The following is a 23,935-nucleotide window of genomic DNA, read 5'->3' as shown; positions in this document are numbered from 1 at the left end:
CACGTACTCCTTCTGCAGTTACTATCTCTCATTTTGTGAATGTCTAATAAATTATTTTATTGAGAAACAACCTATTTTGAAATGCATAATTTTGTGACACGGACCTCTTGAATCAGTCTCATAATCAAGTTTAAAGTTGTTGAATGTTTGGCAACTTCCATGAGTATAAGGTGGAATTTAAAATACTTTCCTTGAAATTATTACTGGTTTCTTATTCATGCAGGCTCTGCATTAGCTGCTAATGTATGTAAAAAAATTACTGGACGTCTTACCAGTGCGATAGCAAAGCAGGAAGATGTCTCTGTTCAGCTAGAAGCCTTGGATATTATGGCTGATATGTTGAGCAGGTAAATGTGCCTATAATTTGTATTAGTTGTAATATAAATATGATGTGCATTTATTCAAAACCCCTTATGATATGTATAATAGAACTTGGTATAGAATTATTCATGTTTAAAATTGTGGCTGTTTTGTAAATATGTGTGGTTAGGAATCAGGGAAAAATAAATTTGTGATTAAAATATTTCAGCAAAGTTTTTATGTTTTATTTTACTCTTATATTCATGAATACAATGATCTACTGAGATAAGATGTATAGGCATAGCAAATTTTTCAGTTAATGTTTGTAAACTTCAAGTTTACACTGCATGTTTTTGAGGAGGAAGGAACTTGTCTTTATACATTTGTTGCTTTTCTACTTTCCTCTGGAAGACAAATTTGGGGAGATACAAAGATCTAAACAACTCATAGGGGAAAATACCTTAAAAGGACTATCAATTTCAGTTTACCCTTGATTTTCATAATCATTCTATGTCATCATTATTTGTGTGTTAGTTGTGGCTAATGCACTTCAACTTGAAAATAAATAATCAAATGACTTCATGTGGTACATATTGAAGAGGTATCATCCTGACACACAAAGAGCTTATACCAGTGATGGCGAACCTTTTGAGCTCAGCGTGTCAGCATTTTGAAAAACCCTAACTTAACTCTGGTGCCGTGTCACATATAGAAATTTTTTGATATTTGCAACCATAGTAAAACAAAGATTTATATTTTTGGTATTTATTGTATATATTTAAATGCCATTTAACAAAGAAAAATCAACCAAAAAAAATGAGTTCGCTTGTCACCTTTGACACGCGTGTCAGGTTCACTGGCTTATACTCTACAACAGGGGATTAGAATGCAAATGGCTATAATATAAGGCAGAATGAGACTAAATACTAACTGCAAATATAGTGTGTTTTAGGGTTTAAAATGGAAGTATTGAAAGTTCAGTTAGACTTTTTTTGTCCTCTGTGTGCTTTGATTTACTAGGATTGTCTTGGCACATAGATATTTGACTGCTATTGACTTATTGAACCATCTATGTGAAATGATTTGGAAGAAAGGGTTGGAGCAACAGGATAAGTGAAATTTAGTATACAGATATGTAGAAGAAAGACAGTGGAAAGAGGGGGTAGTCAAGAGATACTTTGAGTTGTGAACCCTGAAAGAGCTGTAATAGAGAAGAGAAAACTATCAATAGAGAACATTGTTTTATAGATCTGGGAAGGGGAAAATTACAAAATCATATTGTGTTTTTAAATTTTAATGTACTCCCAGTGTATTCCCAAGTCGGTTGGTTGGATAATATAGGTCTAGATTCCAGAAGGTTTGTAATTTAGGGATACAAATTTCAAAACTACATTCACTTAGCTCAAGGTTTTAGTTGGGTTGGTAGAGATAGTAAGAATTTAGTTGTCCTTTCATTCTGATTTTGGATTATGTCATGTAAATTTTTACTCTTTGAATACATTGAGTTCAGGGGCCAGATATTTCAGTAATGCTCAAACATCTTGAATTTATTTGTTGTTTTCTTTCTTTTTAAATTTTCTTTTAAGGCAAGGAGGACTTCTTGTTAATTTTCATCCTTCAATTCTGACCTGTCTACTCCCCCAGTTGACCAGCCCTAGACTTGCAGTGAGGAAAAGAACCATTATTGCTCTTGGCCATCTAGTTATGAGCTGTGGAAATATAGTTTTTGTAGATCTTATTGAACATCTTTTGTCAGAGTTGTCCAAAAATGATTCCATGTCAACAACACGAACCTACATACAATGTATTGCTGCTATTAGTAGGCAAGCTGGTCATAGAATAGGTAAGCAATGTTTAAATATTTTCAAGTTTTCTTTAATTAAAAAAAGTATTAATGAATGTTTTTAAGAACCAATATGCTTTTCTTAGGTGAATACCTTGAGAAGATAATTCCTTTGGTGGTAAAATTTTGTAATGTAGATGATGATGAGTTAAGAGAGTACTGCATTCAAGCCTTTGAATCATTTGTGAGAAGGTAAGTTACTAAGATCTCTGTTTTTTCAAATAAAATTTTTTTCTTTAAAATAATAAGAGCTAGATTTAGTGGGTGAGGAGAAATGGGTTATTTTACTGACAGCCTGGAATCAGGCCAGAAATGTATAAATGTATAGTGAATTTCTTTTCAATAGTTTTTGAGGCCTGTCACATACATTTTGCTAGGGCAGTGGTTCTCAATTGGAAACCTTGATTTAAAAAAAAAAAAAGAGAAAGAAAGAAATGCAATTATGTACTAGAAGGGGCCATGTAACAGAGTTTTCCCCTCTTTGCCTAGAATTGACAGTGTCTTGACAAAACAGTGTCTGGAGACTTCTCTGGTTATCTGCAGCAATACCTTGGTGCACCCAGTGGTTTTAAGTAGCTTTGTAGTCATATCGAATTGCTAAAATCAGAAATTGTGGGAATCGTTTTTGTCCTTTTAATTGAGGAACAAATTATTCCTTTATTTTGGGGCATTTATATGCTCTTTCTTCTTAACATACAGCTAGATAATCAAACCTAGATGAATGTACACTGACATTTTCACAAATAATCCTAATTGCCAAAGAGAGCAAGTTCATATGGGCTTAATCCTCTAGTCATATGTTGAAAATATACAGCATATAGTAGTCCCCCCTTATTCATGGTTTCTATTTTCAGTTACCCACTATCAACTGGTCCAAAAATATTAAATAGAAAATTCCAAAAATATAAAAGTCATAAGTTTTAAATTGCACCCTGTTTTGAGGAGCCTAATGAAATCTTGCACCATCCTGTGGGGATGCGAATCATCCCTTCGTCCAGCATATCCATGCTGTATATGCTACCAGACCTTTAATAGCTGTTTCTGTTATCTGTTGCATGTGCTTTTTTTTTTTTTTTTTTAATACAGACGTGCTGCTTAATGAAGGGGATATATTCTGAGATATTTCTTCTTAAGGTGATTTCCTCCTTGTGCAAACAGCAGAGTGCACTAACACAAACCTAGGTGGTATAGCCCATCACATACTGAGACCATGTAGAATATAGCTTATTGCTCTGTAGGGGAGAAAAAATAATTTTCTCTCTGTCTTTCTAGGTTTTTAGTTGAGACTCCATGTAATAAGATAGATTAACAAGAAAAAACACAGCCTTAGCCGGTTTGGCTCACTGGATAGAGCGTCGGGCTGGGGATTGAAGGGTCCCAGGTTCGATTCCGGTCAAGGGCATGTACCTTGGTTGCAAGCACATCTCCAGTAGGGGGTGTGCAGGAGGCTGCTGATCAATGATTCTCTCTCATTGTTGTTTCTAACTCTCTATCCCTTTCCCTTCCTCTCTGTAAAAAATCAACAAAATATATTAAAAGGAAAAAAAAACAAAGTTTAATAACATGTGTATCTCATGTCTACATGGGAGAGACCCACGAAAACTGACTTATCAAAATGGCTGAAGATACACCCCTTAGATATACCATCTTTAGTTGAAGAGAAAAGATGATGTTAGGTGTGAGAGCAGTCAGTTTGGGGATATTACCAGGAGAAGCAAGATAAACAAAAGTAAGTTTGTTATAAAGATTCATTGATACAAGTTTCTCCCTGGCTATACCCTCTTCCTGGTATAGCCAGGGAGAAACCATTACAAATAGAGATTTCCCTTATAAATGTAAATATCTTTTACAAAGGGTACTTTATACTTGGTCTTCAGAGCTTCTCATATCTGCTATTTCTTAAAATTAACCAGCTTAATATAATCTTTATGCTAAGAAGACATATTTTGGGGTGATAAATTCTGTTTCACTGCAACTCCTAGGCTATAAACCTATACAGCATGTTACTTTACAGAATACTGTAAACAGTTGTAACAGTGGTAAGTCTTTGTGAAATGCATTGCATTAAGACGGCGATAGTTTTTCAGCTTCATCATAATCTTACTAGAGGCCCAGTGCACAAAATTCATGCACAGGCAGCATCCCTAGCGGATGCCATCTGCCGGCCGGGGCCTCCCTTCCCCAGCTGCCTGCCATCATTGCTGGCTGGGGGGAGGAGCCGTAGGGTGGTTGGCCAGCCAGTTCCATCCCCTGGTTGAACTCCCTCTCGTACTCCCTGTCGAGGGGACAATTTGTGTATTAGGCTTTTATTATACAGGATGGGACCACTGTCGTCATACATGAGGTACTTTATTGACCGAGAAGTTGTTATGTAGCACATGAATGTAATGGCCCTCAAATGTAAGAGTAGTAATCCTGGCAATTCCGATATGCCAAAGAAAAGTCATATAAGTGTATGTATAATGTATAGGGAAAAAACACACACACATACACACACACACACACACACACACATACACATATATATAAGGTTCAGTACTGTCCGTAGTACAAACTGGGGATGTCATGGAACATAATCCCATGGATAAAGGAGGGACTACTGTATGCGTATTTCTTTCTGTTCTACCCCACATTAACTCTGACCATTTATTATAAAAATCATTCTGGCCTGGCTGGTGTGGCTCAGTGGTTGAGCATTGACCTATGAACCAGAAGATCATGGTTCGATTCATGGTCAGGGCATATGCCTGGGTTGTGGGCTTGATCCCCAGTGCGGGGTGTGCAGGAGGCAGATGATCAATGATTCTCATCATTGATGTTTCTCTCCCCCTCTCCCTCTCCGTTCCTCTCTGAAATCATTAAAAATATATTTTAAAAAATAAACATCATTCCGACTTAAGAGATGTTAAAATGTGAAGGCTAAAGTAAATCTTTTAAAAATGAATCCAGTGGAAGAAAAAGATGTAGGGTCATTGGTGTTGAAAAGTCTGGGTTCCACTTTCCTGGGCTATATTAAAGGTTAAGAAAAAGTCTAGTAACAAAGCAAAACAGCAGGTATTGAATCAAGGAGAAAAGTAGTTACTCAAGCTAGTTTTTGTTTCTTTCTTCAGATGTCCTAAGGAAGTATATCCTCATGTTTCTACCATTATAAATATTTGTCTTAAATATCTTACCTACGATCCGAATTATAATTACGATGATGAAGATGAAGATGAAAATGCCATGGATGCAGATGGTGGTGATGATGATGACCAAGGTATTTCAAATTAAATAGAAGAAATTTGTTTGTTAAATTTTCATGAAAGACCAGTGTTACAGATGGAGTTGATTTCTTACCCCAAATTGCACTATTTATTATTTACTAGAGGCCTGGTGCACAAAATTTACTAGAGGCCTAGGGTCCCTAGGCCTAGCCAGCGATCAGGGCCGATCTGTGTGGCGATCAGCGTGCCCCCGTTGGTACCTGCCTCAGCCAGACTGGCACCACCAGCCAACTCACCGGCCGGCCCTAATGCCGGTTGCCTCCCTATGCGATCAGGCAGACCCCCCTGCTAATACCCACCTTGGCTGTCCTGTGGGCTGGGGGCAGCTCCTGTGTTAAGCATCTGCCCCCAGGTGGTCAGTGCTCATCATAACTACCAGTCATTCCGTGTTCAGTCAATTTGCATATTAGGTTTTTATTATATAGGACTAGAGGCCCGGTGCACAAAAATTTGTGCACTCAGTGGGGAGGGGGGTGATCCCTTCAGCCCGACCTGTGCCCTCTCGCAGTCTGGGACCCCTCAGGGGATGACTACCTGCTGGCTTAGGCCCGCTCCCGGGGGATTGGGCCTAAGATGGCAATCAGACATCCCTCTGGCAGCCCGGCAGCCCTCAGGGAATGTCCACTTGTCAGCGGGGAGCAGGCCTAAACTGCAGTCGGACATCCTTAGTGCTACTGAGGAGGCAGGAGAGGCTCCCACCACCACCGCTGTACTGGCAGCCATCAGCCTGGCTTGTGGCTGAGCAGAGCTCCTCCCATGTGAGAGCGCCCTGACCACCAGAGGGCAGCTCCTGCATTGAGCGTCTGCCCCCTGGTGGTCAGTGTGTGTCATAGTGACCAGTCATTCCCAGTCCTTTTGCTGTTAGGGTGAGTTTGCATATTACCCTTTTACTATATAGGATAGAGCCCTGGTGCACAGGTGGGGGCCAGCTGGTTTGCCCTTAAGGGTGTCCTGGATCAGGGTGGGGGTCCCGCTTGGGTGCCTGGCCAGCCTGGATGAGGGGATGATGGCTGTTTGCAGCTAGTCACACCCCCTTCAGGGTGGGGGTCCCCACTGGGGTGCCTGGCCAGTCTGGGTGAGGGGCTGAGGGCCGTTTTCAGGCTGGCAGGTGACTGAAGCTCCCAACCTCTCCTTTTTTCTTTTTTTTTATTCTGGGATTTATTTACCTTCTATGGCTGTCACTGGAACTGAGAGCCGTCTTTAGCTCTGAGGCTCAGCTCCAGCTCTGAGACCTTGGCTGCTGAAAGCAGGTATCTGGCTTTGTTTGGCGTCAATAATTGAAACACTGTTGCAGCTCCAGCTCGGAGGCCTGGCTGGCTGAAAGCAGGTTTCTGGGGTTTGTTTAGCTTCTATAATTGCAACATTGTTTCTTAGAGTGCAGCTCAGAGGCCGGCAGTGGCAGGCAGGGAACCTTGGCTTCCTCCATCACTGGAGCAAGCAAGCCTCCTATTCGCTTCAGCTGCCTGGCTGCCGGCCGCCATCTTGGTTGGCAGTTAATTTGCATGTCGCCCTGATTAGCCAATGGGAAGTGTGTCGGAGGTATGGTTAATTACCATGTTTGTCTATTATTAGATAGGATAATGATGAAAATGGAAATGACCTCAATATTTAACAATAGCAAATTGATTAAATTATGGGAAAACCAGGTATTGTTATACAGTATTTTCAAAGTCATGTAGAAAAATATTTACTAAAGCAGTTAATAAGTTGAATTAAAAAGTAGGTAACAGGAATTACTATATCCCAGTTTTATTTCATTACAAAAGAAACTTCAGCCCAGTAAATTTGAAGATTTTAATTGGCTTTAATTAAGAGAGTTATGAATCTAGCAACTAGAAGGGCTAATTGGCTTTAATTGAGGTATTTATTAATCTAGCAACTAGAAGGACTCTATGAGAGTTGTACAAAATAGAAGGATCTTATAGGAAGAAGAGTGGGGCAAGGAAGTTATTAGCAAAAGAAAAGAAAGGATTATTTGGGGGCTTGGACTTCTTTTCTTAGGGGAAGGGTTTTCATTTATGCAGATTCTCTCTTCTGTGGAGGATGGAGAGGGCTTATGTGACAAATTACCTTACTGGTGCTTAACCAGAATATTCCATAGTAGTTATTTAAGATTGATGTTTCAGATTGAAACTGCAGTTAGATCAGGTATTAAATTTAGATTTGGTATCATGGACTTTTAACAACAATGATGACATTTTGGGCCTGTGGGTTTTGTTTTTGTTTGTTTTTTTAATTTTTTAAAAATATACAGAAAAAAATGTAACATTTTTCTCATGGCTAGCAATTAGATTTTTGTCCTTCATTGTTCTTCAAATTTTCTACGTAGCCTTTTGGTAATGAGGGAAATGAATGTTATTTTTATAGCTATACCTATAGATATACATATTCAGAGTAGTGTGGTTGGTTTGATACATAGCTACTTTCATGAAAAATCCTAAATGTTGTTTGAGGCTCTATTTAACTTTAGATTATTCATGAATAATCTAAACATTTCTGAGGCTCTTAAAGTTTATGTGGTGCTATTATTTAAAATTTATGTCATGGTATCTACTCTGGAAAGGAGTAGCACTTAAGGACATAGGGGTGGTTCATGTTTTCTTGTTTGCTTGTTTTAAGAGAATCATAATAGAGATGTTTAAATGGATAAGTTACTAGGTATATAGGTTGGTGGATTTCCTGTTATTTTTTTATAATACTTTTTCATTTGATTCTTTGAGAGAATTTACATAATGACTTTCCTCCAAATTCTGTAATTTCATTAATATTTTAAAAACAAAACAAAAACAACTTACAAAAAACTCCTCTAAACCCTATATTATGCTCTAGCCACTACTGCCCAATTTTTCTCCTTTACAGCAGAACTCCTTAAAAGTAGGCTCTCCAGTTCTTTTCTTTCCCTTCTCTCTTGAATTTAGTTTTCCAGTGATGGACAAGATTGCCAGTGACCTCAAATGTTTGCCTCTACCTGTTACTTAATCTCAGCAGCATTTCTTTATTTAACATTCAGAGTACCACCCACACTCTCCTGGTCTTAGTCCTATCTTTGTGATTACTCCTCAGTCTCCATATTGGTCCTCTCATCACCCTGACCACTGATTTGGAGTGTTCTGGGGCTCAGTCCTTGAACTTCTCTCTTATACTCTTACTAGAAGCCCGTTGCAGGAAAATTCCTGCAAGAATAGGGCTTCCTCGGGCCGATCGCACCGCCAAGCCCCACCGCCCAGGGCCGCACACAGAGGTCCAGGCTGGGGGCGGGGCTTAGGTGGCATACAGGGGCCTGGATGGCGGCTCGCGCTGTCCCGCCCTGCCTGTAGTATGCAAATTAGCCGCCATCTTTGTTGGTTAATTTGCATATCATGCTGATTAGCCAATGGGAGGCGTAGCAAAGGTATGGACAATTACCATTTTTGTCTATTATTAGATAGGATGTTTTTGTTTATCTTGTTTAGTCTTCTAGCTGAAAATCCAAATTTCATCTTTATCTGAGACCTTTCCTATGAAGTCTAGGTTCATGTATACAGCCGTTTTGTTTGCTGCTTAGATGTCTATAAACTATCTTCTCCCCGGCCTTTCTTCCATCCCCTGTCTAACCTGTTTCTTTAGCCTTTTCCATCTCAGAATGGCACCTCCATTCTTTTTTAGTTTCTCAGACCAAAAACTTTGGGGTTATACCTGATGACTTTTTTTCACTTTTCTCTCCCCTCTCCCCCCGATCTTAGGACTTTTCCCTTATTTTATACTCTTAATCTCTCTCTTCAGCACTTTTATTTTTTTAAATACACTTAATCACTTCCTGACATTTTGTAATTATTTTCCACTTAGCAGGATGTCAGCTTCATGAACTCAGAGATTTTCATTTTAGTTCGTTATTGATTGCTTTATCCTAGTGCCTAGGATGGTACTTGACACACAGTAGGCACTCAATAAGGGAAATCTTAGCTTCTAATAGGATATCATTTGAAAGAAGCTGTAGCAGTATATATTCCAGGTTTGGATTGTTGGCTTTTAGTGCACTAGTGCACTTACATTGAAAAATAAACCAACTTCAGCTGCTTTATCAATTTACGTATTAAAATTTCAGTGATTAGGATGCTTGAATTTTTACCTTTTTTTAAATAAAATAAATTCCTGCAAAGTTATTCCCATAGTTGAGTTGCTGTGAGAAAAACTTCACTTATTTATTTGCTTTTAAATAGTCTATTTTAATAGCACCTTGTAATTTTTATTCCAGTAGGTATTGGTGAATAAATCAAATGCCTTGGGTTTAGCAGTATTTGGTTGGGTTTTCCTATAATGTGCTAAAAGGAAATTAAGTAAACTTTTAGAGATTGGACAGTTTTATTATACATCCTAGGATTTTCTAAGGCTACATTTACCTTTCACTGGCTAATTGGGAAATAAGTCAATGAAGAGATGATATTTTTCCCCCCAGTGAAGAATCATTTTGGGGCTTTAGTCTTATCTAAGAATAGCAAAATTCCTACTAGATAATTTTGGACTGCCCTTAGAACTGTTAATATTTTTACCATCCTCCTGACTTCGTGTTACCCAACTGATTCATCAAACTGATGGTGTTAGAAGGAAATAATTTTCAGAGATTTCACACACGCAAAAGTTATCAGGTATACATAAATAAATGGAATTATTAATGCTTATGGTTAGAATATTGTTTCAAGCCTTAATAGGAGTTTGGAGAAGATGATGCTCTATTGTTATATGGGCAGAATTTTCTTGTTATAATTGAGACAGTGTAGTTCTTTAAACTGCATTAAGACAGTATCTTGAAAGGTTGAGAATATGCATATTTGTTCCTAATAACTCCCCATTAACAAATTTAGTGAAAAATCTTGTAGTTGCAAAGAAAGCTGATGTCAGAATTCTCTTTATCCCCAGAAAATTAGTTCTACAGAATGTCCTGGGATTGATAGCCATTTTTCTTATCACATCATCTATAGCCAAAAATCTATTTCAAGAATCTATATATACTTAAGCCTAATATGCTGTGTCTGACCATTCGACTGGTCGCTATGATGCGCACTGACCACTGAGGGCAGACGCTCCAACCGGTAGGTTAGCTTGCTGCTGGGGTCTGGCCAATTAGGACTGGGTGAGATGGGCCAGACATGCCCTGGAGCCCTCCTGTGATCCCTCCTGCAGTTGTTATTGTTGTTGTTGTTATATCATGTTATTTATTTATTAATCAATTTATATATTATTTCATATACATTTTACTAATTGCCTTTAATCTCCGACACTTCTATTATAGAGAAAGGGCAAATAGTGATATATTAAAAAAAAAATTCTTCTAATTAATTTCTTTTCAATGTGCATGAATCTGTGCACCGACCACTAGTTATCTAATAAATTCTCCAATTGTTTGATTTTGAACTTTAATTCAAATTGTTTAAAAGACTGGGGCATATATGATTTTACAGATATTTTTGTTCTAAATAAGTTTAATGTGTTAATGATTTTAAAGGGTTAATAAGCAGCTCATTACTCGCTATAAATGACAAAATGTTTAACAAATTAAAAACATAATTGTACCCTTAGCCAGTTTGGCTCAGTGGATAGAGCATCTGCCTGCGAACCAAAGGGTCCTGGGTTCAATTTCAGTCAAGGGTACGTACCTTGGTTGCAGGTTTCTCCCTGGCCCAGGCCCTGGTCAGGGCTCATGCAGGAGGCAACAAGTTGATGTGTTTCTCTCACATTGATATTTCTCTCTGTCTGTTCCCCTCTCTTCCACTCTCCCTAAAAATCAATGGAAAAATATCCTCAGGTGAGGATTAAAAAAAACCCACAAAAAACATAATTATGATCATTTTTATTTAGAGGTTAATTTATCAAAGTTAACTGTATCTGTTTAAGTTCTAGTTCTTTATAAACTTATCCACTCCCTATATGTTAGTGAAAAGTTAGAAAACTATCTTATGAATTTACTTCCTGTGTAAAACAATAAACTTTCCTATGATTAATGGCCTAATGTTAAAACTTCTCTTTAGGGAGTGATGATGAATACAGTGATGATGATGACATGAGCTGGAAAGTGAGACGTGCAGCTGCTAAGTGCTTGGATGCTGTCGTTAGCACAAGGCATGAAATGCTTGCAGAATTCTACAAGACAGTCTCTCCTGCACTGATATCCAGATTTAAAGAGCGTGAAGAAAATGTAAAGGCAGATGTTTTTCATGCATACCTTTCTCTTTTGAAACAAACTCGTCCTGTGCAAAGTTGGCTGTGTGACCCTGATGCAATGGAACAGGGAGAAACACCTTTAACAATGCTTCAGAGTCAGGTCAGTTTAAAAGTATGGTTTTGAAAGTCATGCTAGTAAATGTGATCTTTAAAATGGTATTTTTAATGTGGAAATGTGAGTTCCAGAACATCTTTAGCGAAACAAAGTTCTGAGATATGTTTGTATAGTAGTTTATGTATGTTCATATTATGTTACTTGTAAATAGTTTATTGTGATTGAAATATTCTTGATTTTACTGGATAAACAATATTAAAATTTATGATTCAGTAAAGTAATTTTTATCTTTGATATTAATGGAGAAATCTTAGTGGGGTCGGACTACTTGTGATACCAATTTTCTGTTCGAGTCTGAGTTCATTGTCTAGAGAAATCAAAGAATGAGTTCATGGACAAAGAGATGAGCAAAGCAAAATGTTATTACAGAAAAGCTCCCTGCTGCAAGGAGGGGACCCAAACAAGTTGCCATGGAAGCTTCTTTGTCTAGGAGTTAATGTGTCCTGCTAACTTTCCATTGGTTGATCCGAAAAATTCAGCCCTAGCAACATTCATACACATTTTAAATTTCAGGGTTCCCGTTTACTTTCCCCGCCCTGTGTGTCCACCTCATAATCAGGGCCCTTCATTCTTGTAATTTTACATGGGACAGGGTGTGGCTGATGAACTGGTTCCTACTCGTGCCTGCAGGGGTTAGCTGCATTTCCACTTTACATTATCTCCTCATAGTCCCGTCCCTTACTGCCTAGCGGCTTCTAACTCCTCACTTGCATTCGTAACTGGCTTCATTCCTAATTTAGCTGTGTGATCTTGGAAAGATTATTTATTCTGTTTTTGAACTATGTTTTTATTGATTTCAGCGAGGAAGGGAAAGGAAGAGAGAGAGAGAAGCATCGTTGATGAGAAAGAATCATTTATTGGCTGCCTCCTGCATGGGGATCAAGCCTGCAGTCTGGGCATGTGCCCTGACTGGGAATTGAACTGAGACCTCCTGGTTCATAGGTTGACACTCAACCACTGAGCCATGCCAGCCAGGCTAGATTATTTATTCATTTTTTTAAACCTCACTTTTTTCATTTGTAATAAGGGTTTACTTAGAACTGTCTGCCTAAAGTAGTGATAGAAGAAATGATCTATGTAAACATTTAATGTAGTACCTTCTAATTGTAAGTACTTGTAAATGGCAGCTCTTATGATTAATAAAATACACATTTTCACTTTAGGTCAACTTTTCTAAGTTCCTAAACACTACAGCTGTATAGCTCCCATTTGGTATGTGCTAGGCATTTTCCTATCGTACGTGTAATCCCTGTTGCAACCCAGTGGGATACATATTTGTCCATTTTTATAGATTACAAAACATGTGAGCCAGATTAAACAACTAAACCAGAGGATGGGATGTATATACCGTATCTATCTTGTTTTCAAGTAGTACAAATTTAAAAGATTTGTGGTGAACTTTAAAGGTGAACATTGAAGATTAATTATAGAAAGAAGTAAGAATAAAGTATACGGGTGACATAAGCATTTGAATAAGTATATAGAAATTAGGTAAAAACACAGGGAATTCTGATTATGTTGGATGAATTAGGTGTTTTCTTTTGTGTGTAGTTCTCAGATCATTGTTCGATATGATATGTGGCTGTATCCTGGCATTCATAAGATTTATTAGTAAATATCCTATTTAGGTTTTAATAACAGAACATTAGGATAGAAAATTTAGAAGCTTACATTTTTGAATCATGCCCATGTTATTTGTTTGATATGAGGTTGATTCCATTGTAATGGCAAACTAAAAGCAAAAAAGAGGACTCATTTAATGGTTTCTTTTCCATAATTTGTCTCTTTTTTCCTTTCATGCTTTTCTGTGTTATTCATGTTAAAAAAAAAAAATTATAAATTATGCTCTAAATATTTTGGTTGAAAATTTTGTTATTTGGTAAGATTTATATTTTAGTCTTGTGCATTTCTCTATCAGTATCAAGCAAATACAGTTACAAGAGAACAGAATTGATGCAGCAAAGTTTATATCTAATAGTCTTGTTAGCAGTTAGAGGAATTAGGAATTTAATAAAAAAAGATAAGTTCTTCCCATTCTCTTCATCCACTGTAATTTGTGTTACGTGTACTGAAGAAATACCAGCAGCTGAAACAGCTAATGAATGTGTGATAATTACAGGTTCCCAACATTGTTAAAGCTTTGCACAAACAGATGAAAGAAAAAAGTGTGAAGACTCGACAGTGCTGTTTTAACATGTTAACTGAACTGGTAAATGTGTTACCTGGGGCCCTAACACAGCACATTCCTGTTCTTGTACCAGGTATGAAAGAAAGAGTAATAAATCACTTTTGGAATTTAATACAGACTTTATTAAGACCTAGATAAGCTTAAATGATTCCTTCAAAAGGATAAAATTTGTGACAACTTGATTTATACATAGACCTAAGCTTTGTTATAGAACCATCTAGAACATCTAAAGTTAGAAATTTGCAAGTAAAAAGTTAAATCTTACTTATATTTAAATTTTTTGGCTCTGGTATCATAGATTGTGGAATTTCTACTACTTTAGTGATAATGTGATGAAGTAGAAACTAGTGGTATTTTAGAGATTAATTTTTTAATTTTTTCTTAAAACTATACATAAAAATTATTTGATTTTTTTATTGGCTTTTTAGGAATCATTTTCTCATTGAATGACAAATCAAGCTCATCAAATTTGAAGATTGATGCTTTGTCGTGTCTATACGTAATCCTCTGTAACCACTCTCCTCAAGTCTTCCATCCTCATGTTCAGGCTTTGGTCCCTCCAGTGGTGGCTTGTGTTGGAGACCCATTTTACAAGATTACATCTGAAGCACTTCTTGTTACTCAACAGCTTGTCAAAGTAATTCGCCCCTTAGATCAACCTTCCTCGTTTGACGCAACTCCTTACATCAAAGATCTATTTACCTGTACCATTAAGAGGTTAAAGGCAGCTGATATTGATCAGGAAGTCAAGGAAAGGGCTATTTCCTGTATGGGACAAATTATTTGCAACCTTGGAGACAATTTGGGTTCTGACTTGCCTAGTACACTTCAGATTTTCTTGGAGAGACTAAAGAATGAAATTACCCGGCTAACTACAGTGAAGGCGTTGACACTGATTGCTGGGTCACCTTTGAAGATAGATTTGAGGCCTGTCCTGGGAGAAGGGGTTCCTATCCTTGCTTCATTTCTCAGGAAAAACCAGAGAGCTTTGAAACTGGGTACTCTTTCTGCCCTAGATATTCTAATTAAAAACTACAGCGACAGCTTGACAGCTGCCATGATTGATGCAGTTCTAGATGAGCTCCCACCTCTTATCAGTGAAAGTGATATGCATGTTTCACAGATGGCTATCAGTTTTCTTACCACACTGGCAAAAGTGTATCCATCCTCCCTTTCAAAGATAAGTGGATCCATTCTCAATGAACTTATTGGACTTGTGAGATCACCCTTATTGCAGGGGGGCGCTCTCAGCGCCATGCTGGACTTTTTCCAAGCTCTGGTTGTCACTGGAACAAATAATCTAGGATATATGGATTTGTTGCGCATGCTGACCAGTCCAGTTTATTCTCAGAACACAGCTCTTACTCACAAGCAGTCCTATTATTCTATTGCCAAATGTGTAGCTGCCCTTACTCGAGCGTGTCCTAAAGAAGGACCAGCTGTCGTAGGTCAGTTTATTCAAGATGTCAAGAACTCAAGGTCTACAGATTCTATTCGCCTTTTAGCTCTACTTTCTCTTGGAGAAGTTGGGCATCATATTGACTTAAGTGGGCAACTGGAACTAAAATCTGTAATATTAGAAGCCTTCTCGTCTCCTAGTGAAGAAGTCAAATCAGCTGCATCTTATGCATTAGGCAGCATTAGTGTGGGCAACCTTCCTGAATATCTACCATTTGTCTTACAAGAAATAACCAGTCAACCCAAAAGGCAGTATCTTCTGCTTCATTCCTTGAAGGAAATTATTAGCTCTGCATCAGTAGTGGGCCTTAAACCATATGTTGAAAACATCTGGGCCTTATTGCTAAAGCACTGTGAGTGTGCAGAAGAAGGAACCAGAAATGTTGTTGCTGAATGTCTAGGCAAACTCACTCTAATTGATCCAGAAACTCTCCTTCCACGTCTTAAAGGGTACTTGATATCAGGTGAGTACCCGGGTTTTCTAATTCAATTCAGCGGCACATATTTGTTTTTTTATTGATGTCAGAGAGAGGGAGATAGAAAGAGAAACATTGATTGGTTGCCTCCTACATGCCCCCAACTAGGGATGGAACCTGCAACCTGGGTATGTGCCCTGATTGGGAATGGAACCTCCACCTTCTGGTGAAGAGGACGACGCTACAATCAACTGAGCCACACCAGCCAGGGCCCTAGGTTTTCTTATCTTAAAAAAAAAAAAATTATTATTAGCAGTTGGTTGCCTTAAAGGGTGCCTAATGCATAATTTAAAATATTTCTGTATCCTGTTACATATAGAACCCATTGCCTTATGTTATAATATGGAGCCATATTTGAATAACATTTTGTTTAAAAGAATAAAGACAGTATAATTGGATAATAGTAAAATAAGTCTGTTCTAATTTTCATTATATTTTAATGTTACTCCTGTTTTAAAATGTAGCAAAGACAGGTGTTTCTTGAACTAATATATCTTGAAGAACTTGCTAGTAATTATAATACTAAAATTGGTGCACTTAAGTTTAGTTCAATGAAAGATGCTAGAAGAATTTCCAAATTTAATAGTGTAAATCCCTTTGAATGAAGTAGAAGGTAATAATAGCCATTTATTCTTAGAAGTTGCTTCCTTTTAAAATAAAAAACTTAAAGATATTATAAGGTATTTATAGATGTAACCAGTTCCCTTTTATGAGGGCTCGATCCTCCACTGCTACTCTCCCAGGCCTCCTTCTTCTCGGAAGAAATTGTTTATTTAGACACATAATAGAACTAGGGGCCCAGTGCACAAATTCGTGCACCTTGAAAGGAACTGTGGGCTGCAAGGCTGCGGTGGGCACAGGGACAGGTCTCAGCTCATCCTCTGCGCCCCTGCCTGGCCCCTTCTGCCATGGCCCCCGGTTCCCCTCTGCCAGCAGCCTTGCTCCCACCCACTGTTGGCATGGAATGATTGGGGCCATCGCCAGCAGCTGGTGCAAGCGGCAGCTGCCAGCCCTGATCACCCCTTAGAAGCAGAGGGAGGTGGAGAAGCTCTGAGGGGCGATAGGGGCCAGCAGCCGCCGCTCTCACCAGCTTACAGCGCCAAGTGATTGTGGCTGACACCAGGCACCAGCAGCAGGTGCAAACACCAGGGAGAACCATGGCACACGGGAACAAAGAATTTTCAGTAACCACTAGAGGCTGGCCCTGATGACAGCGACTGGTGCCCTGCTTTGGTCTGGTGCCCCTGCTCATCTATACCATCCTGCCATGGCCAATGCCCACTATGTTTCGTGCGTGCCCCCTGGTGGTCAGCGCACGTTGTAGAGACTGGTTGTTCTGCTGTTCAGTCTATTTGCATATTAGGGTTTTATATAGATAGTTTCATAAGTAAACTTTTCATAAGTAAACTCTCTGTTAGTATTCTGATAGCAATACCCTCTCTTGCCAAAGAGAATTTAAAAAAATTGAAAACACTAGTGTTATTTGAAGTGGTTTGAAAATGATAAACGTGTCCATGGATTTTAGTAGACTTACATACCAAGAGATTTAAATTTATTTTTAATTAGGCTCATCATATGCCCGAAGCTCAGTGGTTACAGCTGTGAAATTTACTATTTCTGATCATCCACAACCTATTGATCCACTATTAAAGAACTGCATAGGTAAGTGGAAACAAAGATAAACGTACTGATTGATTGACTATTTATTAGTTAATTGTCAAAAACCAAATCATTTCAATAACTAAAAATTTCACCAAGGAATCTCAGGTGCTTTTAAGGGTCTGGTAGTTGTTTCATTAGAAAGATACTGCTAACATATGATCTTACATACTTACATTCTGTCATCCCTTAGTTTGAAATTGTTAGCAGATAATTTTGTAAATAACTGAAGTGAGTAAATACACACTAAGATGTCTCTAAGAGTCAACTATACATTTGATAATCATATTCTGGGAATGGCCTAAAGTAATAGTGGGTGGTAGGGAGGCATATTTTATCTTTCTAAATAGTCCTGAAATTTCCTCCCAGAAAAATGAATCTTAACCTGAGCTGTTAGGGCTGCAATTTTCTGTTATTACACGTAACCCTTCAGTTCCTGAGGGGATTGTTGAAACTTACATATGTAACAGCCTAAGAATAAAAAAGATAATTACCAGAACTAAAAGGAGATACTTGAGAACAACTAGGGTTCTCTATTCCTGTGAAGACAAGAATTAGCTTTGAGGACTTTTTATATGATGTCATAATTTCCCTGTGTTTTTTTCATCATCAGTTTTCCTAGAGTTGGTAGTAGTAGCTAAAAGCCCTCAGAACTCACTTTTGTGCTTTCTTGAGGACACAAGAACAGAAATAGAAGTAGAGAGGATAGAAGGACATGGGAAAGAAGCTTCCCATTGTCAGGTCATTCTACAGTGAACCAGAAAGGGGAAAAGCACAATTTAAAATAACTACAGAAAGGAATTACCAGTTCAGACTAAAGGGGACACAGGGATAAATGGGTGCTAATAATTTAAAGAAATTTTCTATCCAAAAATTTTTGCCTTTGTTTTCCCACACCCTTTTTTTTTTTTTTTTTTTTTTTTTTTTTTTTTTTTTTTTGCTTTGGTATATTTACTCACATTTGATACTGTATAAGATAGGACAGAGGAAAAGACCATTGCCACATCTCTAGAGACATCTTTCCAGGTTGACAACAGTCAGTGTCATCATTGGTGTAGTTATTCAATCAGGTGATTATTGTTCTAATTGAATTATGGTTGAGTTCAGTATTATTTGTGATTATATGAACATCCTACAAACACCTAGGAAGCTTTTTAGAAACAAATTCCTAGACCAGAGTTGAGAACCACTCATCCTAGTCTATGTCACCATTTGTCCATAATAATAGCAATGTTTTATTTAGATGCTTTACTGAAAGCATTTGTATTACAATTAGTGTTCTAATTTAATGTCTAAGTAACTCTAAACAAACAGGATGAAGAGGTTTCTTATGGTACATTTAAATTCTTTTTTAACCCAAGCTATCTCCTAAGTTTTTGTAATCAGAACTTCCCTAGATGGTCAACATTGAGTTTACCAATCTGTGGTATCTGAAGTATTTCTTTCCTCCCATTTTTTTACATTGCTGTTGTGATACATTTAAGTCTTCTGGCACTTCTCTTTTTCCTTGTGAATTCTAAAAGATTGCTGATGATAGGGTTGAGATTACATAATGATAGCTCCGTGTGAATACCAGGTGCATACTAAACACTGTATTCAACAATATACATGTATTTTTTCTGTTTTAAAGTGCCTTAGGCGCTTTAGCTTTTTGTCCTGTTAGGTTTCAGTTTCCTCCTTTTATACTCTTACCTTTTTACCAATATGTATATTTCTCGTTAAAGATACATATAAAAATACGTATATTTTTTGGAGGCACATTTCTCTTTGTCATCTGATAGATTGTGTACTTGTTAACAGTATTCCATCTTTATCAAGCAACGGATATGTCCTCACCTTGTTTATCTTATTTTGAACTCAGTTTTTTAAAATTCTGTTTAGGTTGTTTTTAGTGTAGTAATTAATAATTTTGAACTCCAAGGACATTCAAGTTATTAGATTCTGTGCCTGCTGCAGGGCTCCACCACTTCTCTTTGCAACCCACCTTTTTATAAAGTATCTATAAAAGTAATTAAGGAATGTTCTGAACTCTCACCATATATCCTCTGTATCAGCAGTCGCCAACCTTTTGGACCTCACAGACCAGCAGTGGTCCACGAACCACTGGTTGGCGACCGCTGCTCCAAAGGTTTCCTTAAACCAATGGTCGCCAACCTTTTGGACCTCACAGTCTGCGGACCACTGGTTGACGACCGCTGCTCTGTATTATAGGTGCTTGAGAGTAGATTATCAATTAAATCCACTCACATTGAGACATGATGGTTTACCTGCTGCCAAAAGAAACTAGATAGTTTACTTAGTATTTCATCATGTTCTTCCCTAACCCATATTAAATAACAATACCAACCACAATAAACTATCAATTTAGAAAAAGGTATCACATATATTTTCTTGTAAGCTTATCTTTTTTTTTTTTTTTAAGCTTATCTTAATTATTGTATGTTGCTTCTCTTATAATTTCTCAGGTGATTTCCTAAAAACCTTGGAAGACCCAGATTTGAATGTAAGAAGAGTAGCCTTGGTCACATTCAACTCAGCGGCACATAATAAGCCATCTTTAATAAGGGATCTTCTAGACACTGTTCTTCCACATCTTTACAATGAAACAAAAGTTAGAAAGGAGCTTATAAGAGAGGTAAGCTAGTTAGTTAAATTACACTTTCTCTAAGACTGTCTTTTACTTTTAAGTATATGCACATACTCTTTTGTGTTTCAACAGGTAGAAATGGGTCCATTTAAGCATACAGTTGATGACGGCCTGGATATTAGAAAGGCAGCTTTTGAGTGTATGTACACACTTCTAGACAGTTGTCTTGATAGACTAGATATCTTTGAATTTCTAAATCATGTTGAAGATGGTTTGAAGGACCATTATGATATTAAGGTAAGATGTTTGTGCCTGTTTTTAGAATGTTTTAGAAGACTTAACTACAGTGACTTTTACCCTTGTAATTTACTTTTGTCTGTTGAGAAAAATTGTTTTGCTTGTCAATGAATTATAATATGCAAAAATAATAGTGCTATAATTGTAACATTAGTTGACATACAGAAAAAAATCCAGAAACCTTTTCATTGGAGGAAGAGGTCAACTCTTAGTGGATGGGAAAGTCCAAGAAATTCATTGCAGCTTGCTTAGCGCAGTGGTCAGCAAACTGCGTCTCGCAAGCCACATGCGGCTCTTTGGCCCCTTGAGTGTGGCCACAAAGTTTCAATCACACTGTATGTGCTCGCACGCACGTGGTATTTTGTGGAAGAGCCACACTCAAGGGGCCGCAGTTTGTCGACTACTGGTTAGCGCATAGTCCCTAGGTGATTTCCCTCCAAAGAAGAGAATGGACAGGTTTTGTTCAAAGTATAACCTGTGATCTGTTTGGCCTATCTTAAAAGTATGCTGCAGTTACTACCCACGGAGGGTTTTCTGCTGTTTTACAAGATACCCATATTATTTACCTGAATTGAAGGATTTTTATTTTCTAGTCTATTATATTGGGATTAATATCAAGAATTTTTTAAAGGATAACAATTCAGATTCCTAAACAATCTATGTAGAAGCAACTAGAAGAGAAATCATACCACTTTTTAGGTTTAGAGAATGAACTTATAACTGTTCTTTGTTTTCCTATTTGATCTTGTCCATTTCAAATGTGAACTATTAAAGGGTGAATTGAAAAATAGTAAGTGCATTCTCTCTCTCTCTCTCTCTCTCTCTCTCTCTCTCTCTCTCTCTCTCTCTCTCTCTCTCTCTCTCTCTATCTCTATCTCTATCTCTATCTCTATCTCTCTCTATCTCTCTTTTTTCCCATTCATGGCCTTTGATCAAGCAGGCAAAAGTGGTAGTTGAGCAGTTACGCAGCCAGACTCAGAACTCGAACATTTTTGTTTCCATTTGTGGTAGTAACCTGACCCCTCCCAGATCCATTAAAAAGAGCCCCCAAGGACGTAATAGGATCTTCCTGTTGAATTCTACAGTTTATAGTTCAATAGAAAAAAGATTATGGGTTATCAGGCTTTCTGTGGATTAATCTGAAGATAACCAGTTTGTTTTGTGTTTTGTTTTTTAAAGGAAAATCTGCTAAGATAGTAGAAACTAAAAAGACCTTTCTCCTGGTTCAGTTATTTTCTTATTCAATGCTTTCCATTTTGGTGCACATGAGCTTTTTAAAAAATTCTAAGTCTATGGCCCTATCCTAACAGTTTAAGTAAAAGTCTCTGGGAATGGGACAAAGTTCCCTAGTTCTAATGTGTGGCCAAGATTCAGAACCACTTTTCTAGCTCTTACACTAGGACCACATTACCAGGTATAAGTGAGACCTCAGTAGTACTTGTAACTGAAATTACCTCAGGTAAGGTTTACGACAACTGTTAAAGACAGATTACATGAAAATGAAACTTCATGGTGCATGCTAGTCATTTTCCTTTTAAAAGCTTTGTTAGAATTTGGAATTGTCTTTAGAAAAATAACACAAGGTCTACATTTTGTCTTTCTTTATTCATAATAGATGCTAACATTTTTAATGTTGGTGAGACTCTCCACCCTTTGTCCAAGTGCAGTACTGCAGAGATTGGACCGGCTTGTAGAGCCATTACGTGCCACATGTACAACTAAGGTAATCATTGGTAGACATCAACTTAGGATGGATTTGGTGTATTCATGATTTCTATTTGTCCTAATTTAACCATGCTAACACCATATTGAATGTGGATGTTTTAGAAAACTTAGCACTATTTAATGCTATTCTTTAAAGTTTTTATTTATAATAACAATTTGATACATATTTTGAAGTATTGATACAAGATAAAGTGAAATTGTTCCACAAAAAAGGAAATGTTTAATTCTGGTGGAGGTGGGATGGTAATCATAGAAGACTTCAGATGAACATGATGACATTTAAAATGGGCCTTAAAACGTCAGAAATATGTTTAGATTCAGAAGGTGAAAACAGGGCTTTCCATATAATAATAACTATATGAATTAGGGCACAGAGATGTTTATATATATGATGTGTCTGAAGAATAATGAATAGGGTGACAAGAGGGGTAGTTTCTTGGTGGAGGCCAAAGTAGGACTTGCTAAGCAGATAAAGCTCAGGTTTTCACTCTTTAAACCGTGGTTCAGGATTTTGTTTTCCTAATGGGGTTACTCACTTAAAAGGAGACAAGCTCCTGCTAAAAAGAAATTTAAAAACAACTTAGAATACAACATGACTTTTGGACCTATGAAAGAGCAGCTTTGTTTTATTGACCAGAAATTTCTAGGTGCTTAAATTTTGTTTGTATGATAGTTTGTCTTTTATAGCATATAATATAAATTTACTCAATGTTACAGGTAAAGGCAAACTCAGTAAAGCAGGAGTTTGAAAAGCAAGATGAACTAAAGCGATCTGCCATGAGAGCAGTAGCAGCACTGCTAACCATTCCAGAAGCAGAGAAGAGTCCACTGATGAGTGAATTCCAGTCGCAGATCAGTTCCAACCCTGAGCTGGCAGCTATTTTTGAAAGTATCCAAAAAGATTCATCCTCTACTAACTTGGAATCAATGGACACTAGTTAGATGTTTGTTCAACATGGGGACCATGACATTGACCTTATGATGCACTGAATCGACAGGTTAATCATAAGACATGGAAAGAGAAGTATCTAAAAGCTTCAAAATGTTCCACTTTTTTTTCCTTCATGGAGACAGTTTGGCTTTCTTCCATTTTTGTTTTTGTAACATTTATTTCAGAAATATGTATTTCCATAACCCAGAGGTTGTAAAACCACTAATGTTTTAGTGGTTAGGGCAACATTGAAAATGGAAACTAAAAGTTAGGATTTATGGAATATGGAGATATAGGTTCCAGGGTCTACTTGCCCTGTAATGTTTAGGATTAAAACGTTAAAATTTTGTGACCATGAATTTCTTTCTTTTATAAAAATTTCTCATACTTAAAAATCAAAAATTCTGGAAGATAAAAACCATGTTTCTTTTTCTTATATAACATTTTGTTTCAGCAACATAAGTTGATTTTTAGCTGGCAGAGAAGAATATCTGTGTAAGATTTGTTACATTTTGGAGGATTTGGCAATTTAAAAAAGATAAGGTATCATTTTTTTTAAGTATAGGGATTAGCAATATCCCTGTTGCGCACACTAATTTTGCATGAGCAAGTTTACAAATATGTATTGTCTGTAAAGCAGCATGTGCAGATTATTCATAATACAAAAGTTAAAATAAGTATTGTATTAGTGCAATTTGCAGATATTTATTTTTGCACAGAAAACAAATCTGGAGAGAAAGTGAGGAGTAAATTTTTGAAACTTTGGTTTTCTTAATGCCAGTGTGAATTTGCCGATGTTTTCAGCAAATCAAGTCCCAATAACAATTTGCCACTTTTTTCTATTATAAATTTTCTTACACATTTAAAATTTGAATATTTAAGTACACAGTTTTTC

The 23,935-nt window shown here is 37.3% G+C and overlaps 1 protein-coding gene across 7 annotated transcripts in view; it reads left to right on the top strand.

Annotated features, from left to right (window-relative positions):
- CAND1 (cullin associated and neddylation dissociated 1) overlaps positions 1-23,399 on the top strand; it is a 59,483-nt gene extending 36,084 nt beyond the window's left edge. For 3 of the 7 annotated variants that reach the window (XM_036297743.1, XM_036297746.1, XM_036297745.1), the window contains 12 exons: positions 224-347; positions 1,887-2,143; positions 2,230-2,335; positions 5,254-5,399; positions 11,412-11,704; positions 13,839-13,980; positions 14,336-15,829; positions 17,408-17,503; positions 19,966-20,135; positions 20,220-20,384; positions 22,000-22,107; positions 22,827-23,399. In XM_036297743.1, coding sequence (XP_036153636.1) covers positions 224-347; positions 1,887-2,143; positions 2,230-2,335; positions 5,254-5,399; positions 11,412-11,704; positions 13,839-13,980; positions 14,336-15,829; positions 17,408-17,503; positions 19,966-20,135; positions 20,220-20,384; positions 22,000-22,107; positions 22,827-23,051 — 3,326 coding nt within the window. In that variant the 3' untranslated portion in view covers positions 23,052-23,399. Of the gene's footprint in view, positions 1-223; positions 348-1,886; positions 2,144-2,229; positions 2,336-5,253; positions 5,400-11,411; positions 11,705-13,838; positions 13,981-14,335; positions 15,830-17,407; positions 17,504-18,476; positions 18,571-19,965; positions 20,136-20,219; positions 20,385-21,999; positions 22,108-22,826 lie in introns of those variants that run through there. The other 4 variants (XM_036297744.1, XM_036297749.1, XM_036297747.1 and 1 more) reach the window with 4 other exon arrangements.
- Positions 23,400-23,935: the final 536 nt, after the last annotated feature.

This window comes from Myotis myotis, unplaced genomic scaffold, assembly GCF_014108235.1.
Source record: "Myotis myotis isolate mMyoMyo1 unplaced genomic scaffold, mMyoMyo1.p scaffold_m19_p_3, whole genome shotgun sequence".
NCBI classification, from domain to species: Eukaryota; Metazoa; Chordata; class Mammalia; order Chiroptera; family Vespertilionidae; genus Myotis; species Myotis myotis.
Note: the sequence above shows the minus strand (reverse complement) of the source record. Positions and strands in the feature narration are given on the sequence as shown.